At 40.7% G+C, this 8784-nt stretch overlaps 1 protein-coding gene across 1 annotated transcript; it reads right to left on the reverse strand.

The window, feature by feature from the left end:
* Positions 1–1482: 1482 nt before the first annotated feature.
* Positions 1483–4399, reverse strand: Pcdhb7 (protocadherin beta 7). Its single transcript, XM_090331367.1, has one exon. It carries the CDS (start codon positions 4010–4012, stop codon positions 1613–1615), a length of 2400 nt encoding a protein of 799 aa, XP_090187493.1. The 5' UTR covers positions 4013–4399; the 3' UTR covers positions 1483–1612.
* Between the last annotated feature and the right edge of the window lie 4385 nt (positions 4400–8784).

Consider the following 8784-nt stretch of genomic DNA (forward strand, 5'->3'; position numbering starts at 1 on the left):
TATTAACACCAATTCAATTCTCAAATTATAGTCTTTTATGTATTCAGCATCAGTTTCAGTTTCAACAACCATCATAGTGTGCTATATTTTTACCTACCCAACATTTTCATATAATAGCCAACTAAATTTTCAACTGCAAATACTATAACATAAATGATTAATCTTTTAAATACAAATTACCACACTATTCTCATACAGAAGAAATGAAGGTAATAGAATTTCATGTCATCTACACTCAGATTTCTCGAATATCAAAGTCATTGAATCAATATTCACCTTGCATTGTTTGATAGGTCCCTTAAGTTCTTCCAGTGTTAACTTTTCCCCTTTTCAATTTCTATACAATTTACTTGTTGGAGGAACCAGGTAAGTTTTTCCAGAGACTCTAAAAATATTACCATGGTGATGTGTGAATGTATGTTTAGACTGATATACATTGATACTATTATTTTTTGTAGTAACTCATTAATTTGTAGTATTTTTAGAACACATTTAAGCAAAATATCTGGGTAACATTTTTGGTGCTGGGGATTCTACCAAGGATGTCATGCATACTAAGAAATATTATACCAAAGGGACACACCACAGCTCTGAACAATTTTGAATGAAGCTGTTCAGATTTTTAAAACAAAGCTTCAACCCCTCAACCCCACAAAATTCCTACATTTTGCTAGTCATGTCTATTTCTCTTTAGTATTACATGCAATTGTCTCTTTTCTTACAATTTCCTGATTCAGCACTGCAATATGTTGAATTGAAAATGTACTAATTGTTAAAAGTAAGAAGCTGTATGAATAATGTGACTATAAATTGTACAAAATTACTGTGAAGAAATTAATAAACAAATGAATCAGTCAAAATTAGGTTTTAAGCTGGGTGCCACTGGCTCATAATTCTAATTCTAGATTCTTGGGAGGCTGAGATCTGAGGATCACAATTCAAATCCAGCCCAGGTAGGAAACTCTGAGTCTCACCTCCAGTTAACCACGATAAAACCAGAAATAGAGCTGTGGTTTCAGTGGCAAAGTGCTATCCTTGAGCAAAAATGCTCAGACGCATGCCCATTAAAAGAAGATCTTAAAGAATCTCTACAATATATGTTTTCCAAAGTCAGAGTACTTATAACTGCATAGAGTGCTAATAAATCCATAATATGAAAGTGGCAAAAAGATTATAAACATACACAGGGAAATTAACAGATTTTCTAATTTAATAAATTGAACGTTAAGCACAATTGTTTGCAGGAAAACATGCATCTATATCACATGCTTTGAAGAAAGTCCATAGAAAAGGCTGATTTCTTCCCATGTCAAGAAATTACTACTTTTGAAAACTTTTGAATATGATGTAAGATTACTTGGCTACCAGAAGCTAGAATACTTTTGACCTAGGACTATACCTACATAAAGAGGAACATATTTTCATTCTTTATTAGGAAACAAAATGATTCTTCTATATCCTTCAGCATGCCCTGGGGGGGGGGGAGAGTAGGGAAAATTGGCTTTAGGAACTTCAATTCACTGCTGGTTCCTGGGCCATCACTAAAATATAGCGCAGATGCAAACAGAGAGATAAACATTTCTTAGCAATAGATAAAAGGAAACCATTCGCATTACTGAATATTGAATCCCAGACTATTGCGGAAGCTTGGCACACCCTCTATTTCATTGCCAGGGATCTGAGGAGATACGCTGGCTAATACTGGCTTCAGGAAGTTGAACCCACTGTCCCCAGACCCTCCCTGCAGACACACCTCATACTGGTAGCTCTGCGACAGCGTCCCCGCGCCACTCACGTCCACCAGGTGTCCAGGAAAGTGGGGTTCAGGCAGCGAGCCGCCGCCCAGGGAGCCCGGGCCGCCGCGCCTCCTGCACAGCCTGAGGGCCACGAAGAGCAGCAGGGACAAGAGGAAGAGCGAGGACACCGAGGCCAGCGCCACCACCAGGTAGGCAGTGAGGCGGTCGGGCGGTGCGCGCTGGGGCGGGGCGTCGGGCAGAGGCAGGTAGGGCTGAGAGAAGCCTTCCACCAGCAGCACGTGCAGAGTGATGCTGGCAGAGCGCGGAGGCTCGCCATTGTCCCGCACCAGCAGCAGCAGCCTGTGCCTGGGCGCGTCGCGCTCGCTCAGCGGCCTGGCGGTGCGCACCTCGCCATTGTGCGGCCCCACGCCGAACAGCCCGGGCTCCGTGGCCTTGAGCAGCTGGAACGACAGCCAGGCGTTCTGGCCCGAGTCGCGGTCCACCGCCACCACCTTGCTCAGCAGGTAGCCCGGCTGGGCCGCCCTGGGCAGCAGCTCGGTGACGGGCGCGGACGCGTTCTGCAGCGGGTACAGCACGAAGGGCGAGTTGTCGTTGGCGTCCAGCACCTGCACGCGCACCAGCGCCTGGCTGCTGAGCGCGGGCGAGCCTTGGTCGGTGGCGCGCACGCGCACCTCGAACGCCTGCAGGGCCTCGTAGTCCAGCGCCCTGAGGGCGAACAGCTGCCCGCTGTCGGCGTGGATGGACAGCAGCGCCGCCGCGTCGGGCCCGGGCTGCGGGCCGGGCAGCAGCGAGTAGCTGAGCTGGGCGTTGCTGCCCGCGTCCCTGTCCGTGGCGCGGATGGTGCCGATGTGCAGGGCGGGGCTGTTGTTCTCGCGGACCCGCAGGGTGTAGGACGACTGTGAGAATTCCGGGGCATTGTCGTTCACGTCCGACACCTGCACGCGGAGGCTGTGCTGGGTCTGCAGCCTGGGCGTGCCCAGGTCCGTGACCGTGATCGTGATGTTGTACTCAGGGTTACATTCTCGATCCAACGGTTTTGCTGTTACTAGAGTATAAAAGTTATCTACTGAGGGCTGCAGAGCAAAGGGAAGATCTTCCCTAATAGAGCACACCGTTTTCCCATTGTTTCCTGAATCTTTATCTCTGACTCGAAATACAGCAACTACAGTCTCTGGTGAGTTTTCCGCAATCGAGCCACTATATGATGACAGGAGAAGTTCTGGTGGATTATCATTCACATCGGTAACTTCGACAGCCACAGTGCATTTTCCACTCAGTCCTCCACCATCTTTTGCCTGAATTGTTAGCGTGTAAGCTTGAATTACTTCATAGTTCAACTCAGCCTTAAGATAAAGATTACCAGATGTTGAGTTGATTTGAAACGTTTTGAGAATTTTCTCTGTGGCATAAAAAAATGCGTAGTTAATTTCGCCATTACTTCCGGTATCTAAATCCCTGGCTGACACGGTGACAATCAATGAGCCAACAGCTGTGTCCTCTGGTATTTGTACCCTGTAGACGGGCTGCACGAATTCAGGGGCATTGTCATTGATGTCCACAACGAAGACATGTATCTGGGCTGTCCCAAGTCTTGGCGGAGAGCCACCATCCCAGGCTGTGAGGGTTAAGGTGATATCAGGTGTTTCCTCGCGGTCCAGCATTTGATCCAGTACTAGTTCAGGAAAGATATTCCCCTCCCCGCCATCATGCACATTAATGTGGAAATAAGCATTAGGGCTGATGGTATAGTTCCTCAGGCTGTTGATTCCAACATCTGAATCCTGTGCACTTTCTAAGAGAAAGGTCGCCCCTGGAGTGGCACTTTCTAATATTTTCAAGGAAATGTCCCTGTCCAGAAATACTGGAGAATGATCATTGATGTCTCTGACCTGTAGTTCAGCACGGTAAATCCAAAAAGGCTTTTCCAGGAGCAACTGGAAAGGCAATACACAGGGATCCGTGGAGCCGCACAGTTCTTCGCGATCCAGTTTCTCATTTAGAAGCAAATTACCAGTACGTGGATTGAGCAGTAAGAACGGTATATTATGGTCTGAAACAATTCTAGGTCCCCGAGCTGACAGTTCCGCAGCCCCTAAACCCAAGTCATCTGCCACATTGGCCAGAAATGTGCCTCTCTCGGTTTCCTCTGCCACAGAATATCCCAGCGGTTCCGCGCCAGCACAAGACAGTCCCAGAAAAACACAAAGAAATAGGACTTGCCTTTTCTGCACAGCGTGATCCACTCTGGCCTCCATTTGTCTGTCCTGGCTTTTACAAACACTTCAGCTCATCCACAGGCACTCCTCAGAAATGGCAGCAACTAAGTCCTTACAGATGACCTGTATAATAGCTATTCTTGTGAAAAGAGAGCCTCCTGTTCTCCTGATGCCCAAACCGCGATTTCCTCTCCTCTTCCTTTTGTCAGACTTTCTTTTTAAATGAGAATTTGTAACGTCGGTTGTGTGGGTGTAATTTTTTCTCTTATTAGCCAACAGTGCCACCTTGCGTTTCATAGATATTATTTCTGTCCTCAGGAATAGGAAGATGGAGGAGAAAAAGTATTCATCAGGAGTGATGTGATTTCTTTTATTGTTCCAATCCATCTTCTCACTCAAATGAAGATGTTAGTAAGTACTTGCTGGTTGCTATTTCTCCTTTTATGATCTGAACTTGTAAATATGTTTCTTTGAATCTGGGAGCATTAGATGAAACTGCCTCTTCACTCAAATCTGGAGAATATAGGAAGGAAAGCTTCTGCCACTTCAAAAATTGTCAGTAAAGGATATGAAAGAAAGTGAAGTCAACAAGTATTGGTTGAGGTTGAGGGCCTTTTATTGATATCATTAGGTATTTATATAACAGAATAACTACTTCTTTTCAGTTTCTTCTGAAAACAGTCGTTCAAATTTTCAAAGTCTCCTCTTTTTACCCATACTATTTTCTAGAATCCTTTATGATTCACACCCTTTGCCCTTCATCTTAACTACTGCATGTAAGTTATTGTTCATACATATTTTATGATCATGATCTCCAAAATCCAATGAGAACTCCAATATTAACACTAACAAGTAGTCTGATTGTGAAAGACCTACCAATATTAGATGAGGAAGTTTTCTTTTATTATTCTTTTATATCTTGAAGTTCTTTGAGAGTTTTCAAAACTATTCATTTACTCTTTAGTTTTTAATTATTAGGAGCTTGGTATAAAGGAAACAATGATGATGTCTTGTTTCAATGTAGGGATGTATTTGCTGTGACCAGATGGTTTTAGGAGTTTTCTGTCCAGTGTTGATCTGTATGTTTTAATTCTACAGTTAAATATTTAACTACCATTCTGGTCTTGGAGAATGGTTTGAGTTTTCCATCTAATTTTACCTAATAGGATTGTTAATATCATGTGTTTCTACATGTTTGGTTACCACTTAATAAACTGTTTCAGCTTGGTGTTTTTTGTTGGTTATAGTCTGGAGATAATCTATAGATCTATAGTTAAAAATAATTTTCCATTTTTCTGTTGTGAATTCATACCCTGGGCATTTTCTCTGAGTTTTTGTGCTCAAGGCTTGTATTCTACACTTGAGCAACAGATCCACTTCCAGTTTTTTTTCTGTTAATTGAAGATAAAAGTCTCATGGATTTTTCTTTTAGGTCTGGTTCAAAGAGCAATCATTAGATTTCATCCTCCTCCTGAATAACTAAGATTACAAGTGTGAATCACAAATTTTTATCACTTGAAGGAAAGTAGAAAATTATTGAAGAAAATCTGAACATGATAATAATGAGTAATGAGACTGAATCAATAGTGAAAAATCTCTGATCAAAGAAAATTCTAGGATCAAATGGTTTTCACTGAATTCTGTCAAACATTTAAATCATTATTATAAATTTCTAAAAAATATTACAAAACAAGTGAGGAAGAAATCCTTCCAAAATACATTTATATGGCCGGTGTTCATCTGATATCAAAACCAGACAAGACACACAAAAAAGAAAACTATGCACAATATTCTTGAGGAATTTAGATGAAAAAACATTAGAAATTGTGACCCAACATCATATTAAAACATTATATATAAGAGGATGAAGGCATAACTCAATTGCAAAGTGCTTGGGTTGCATGTATATGGTCCTGGGTTCAATTCTCATAACTTCCCTATAAAAGAACTATTCACCGTAAACAATTCACCTCATGGTCACAAAGATGGTTCAACATTTAAAACAAAACAAAATGAAACAAAACAAACAAACACATCCTTAATTCCCCCCCCAAAGTGAAAATGAATCTATGAATTCCCCAAACAATTTGTAATAACCATGTAGCTTGGGAGCATGGCCTAGGGGTAGAGTGCTCGCCTACCATGCATCAACCCCTGGGTTGGATTCCTTGGTACCACATACACAGAAAAAAACAGAAGTGATGCTGTGGCTCAAGTGGTAGAGCTCTAGCCTTGAGAAAACCCAAAGACAGTGCTCAGGCCCTGAGCCCAAGCCCAGGACTGGAAAAAGAAAGAACCATGTAATAGGGGGAGCAATAAATAGAGGATACCTTTTTTTGAAGTACTTCTCTGTGGAGAGCTACCCCATGCATTGCAGAATGCTTTTGTGGTGTGTCTGTCATAATTACCATGTCCTCCAGTTGTGTCAATCAAATATGGTTTCAGATATTGACAAACATTGGTAGTGAAAAATTGTTCTGGTTAAGAACCATGATCTAGAGAAACAAAAGTTCTTTAAAAATAATGGATAACTAGACTATTAATGAATAACAATGATGACTAGAAGAGAGGAGAACAATGCCTTCAGAATGTTAGCTGCAAATACTTCCTAACTTATAATCCCACACCCAATATAATCTTCAAATAGACACTCATTTCGTAGACACCCGAAATTTTAAGATATGCAGACCTTTAATAAGTTTAGGAACTCAAAGAAATAAACCAAACAATAAGAGGATGCAAAATCCAGAATGCTAAATAAAATCCAGTGATAGCAGATAGTTTCATGATGGATAAAGCAAAAGGCCAGGTGTAAAATAAGCCTAGTGACTGAATAGTGAACAAACCAGAAAGTGTTTTGATTTCTATAGTATGACTCCAATACAAAACTACACTTCTCTATTCTAACCATCAAATTGGGAGCTTTAGATTTTGAGGAGTTGTTTTCATGTTCAAATATAAACAATAATGAAATGTGATAATTGCATAACACTAAAGAGAAATGTGATAATGTTAGGTGAGGGAATGATGGAAAAAATCAAATACATGCCAGGAGTTTGGCCTAGTGACAGAGTGCTTGCTACCATGCAGGAAGACCCAGGTTTGAATCCTCTGTACCACATGCACAGAAAAAGCCAGAAGTGGAACTGTGGCTCAAGTGGTAGAGTTCTAGTCTTGGGAAAACGCGAGGATGGTGCTCAGGCCCTGAGTTCAAGCCCAAGGACTGGCAAAAAAAGCAAAGAATAAAAAGAAAGAAATGGTGGAGTGATGGGCCATGAATTAAAGCCACTGTACTGCCACAAAAAAAGTATGATTATGCATGTGCTTGTCCTTAAGAGGGAAATAAACAGGCGATACCTAAAACTGAAATTTAAATCCAGGAGGACCAACAGTTTGAGGCCTGTCTGGGCTACACAGTAAGACTTTGTATCAAAAGAATGAAGCAAATGATAACCAATCCAAATGAACTTTCAAACTTTAGAAAAGATTATTTTAACGTTTTTGAAAACATGAAAATAGGAAACAGTTAAATAAATGTGGTTAGTTAATAAATATGGTGAGCTGTGGGCAGTCAGGCTAGAATAAATTCCAAAGAAATGTATCCATTTATATTTAAAATTTATAAATGTAGCCGGGTGCGGTGGCTCATGCCTGTAATCCTAGCGACTCAGGAAGCTGAGATCCAGGATCAAGGTTCAAAGCCAGCCTGGGCACAAAAGGACCTGAGACTCTTATATCCAATTAATCTCTAGAAAATGGGAAGTGGAGTTTGGCACAAGGGTAGGGTGGTAGCCTTGAGCTGAAGAGCTCAGGGACAGCACCCACTCCTAGTTCAAGCTCCATGACTTACAAAAAAATTATAAATGTAAAATATCTAAATGGCCGGGGAATGTCCTTTTAAAATACATTATAAATATGGTACAGAGGAGGTAACATATAACACAAAAAGTAAGGTGAAGTCTGATGCTGGTCACTCACACCTGTAATCTTAGCTACTCAGGTGGCAGAGGGTCACAGTTCAAAGTCAATCTGGCCATGGAAGTAGGCGAGACTTTTATTTCTACTAAACTACCAAAAAAGTTTGAAGTTGAATTGTGACTCAAGCAGTAGCATGATGTCCTGAAGCAAAAGGGTCAGAGATAGAGGCCAGGCCCCAAGTTTCAAGCCCCAGGACTGGCATACAAAAAGGTGAATAGAAAATGGAAGAAATTTATTTTTTGCATTGTAATGAGCAAATATGTGTTGTGAACATACACCATAATATAAGTTTTAATGCTCCAGGGATTATTATCTAATTTTGAGCAACTTTGTCTTGTTATATTCAATATGATAATTTGAAGTACAAGATCCTGGTTTACTATATGTCTGTTCTATAAAATTATTTATAGCCAATTTAACTCCTATGTATTTGTGGAAATATTGAACTTGCTTATTAATTTATTGATGCTGGAGGTAGAACCTAGAACCATGTGCATGCTAATGACATGCTATTTCAAAATGCTACAGCACAAATTCCAGTAGAAACATCTTTGAATACTGCTGAATTCACAAAACATTTAAGTGAAGGAAAAATGAGATCAAAGTTCCTTTTTAAACACTTTATATGTTTGAAGTAGAAGACTACATTTTTGAAGAATGAAAATTATCGTAACACAAGTCATTTACTATGAAAAAGCGGTCACATGTTTAACCAATTTTGTTATATTTAAACAAACATGTGGATAATAGCAGGTTGTCTAACATATCAGTTTAGAAAGAAAATACTCAACATAAAAACATAATTCACATGAAATACTGATTAGCTTGAAAAA

This window comes from Megascapheus bottae, chromosome 4 (genome assembly GCF_031878675.1).
Source record: "Megascapheus bottae isolate mThoBot1 chromosome 4, mThoBot2.hap1, whole genome shotgun sequence".
Taxonomy (NCBI): domain Eukaryota; kingdom Metazoa; phylum Chordata; class Mammalia; order Rodentia; family Geomyidae; genus Megascapheus; species Megascapheus bottae.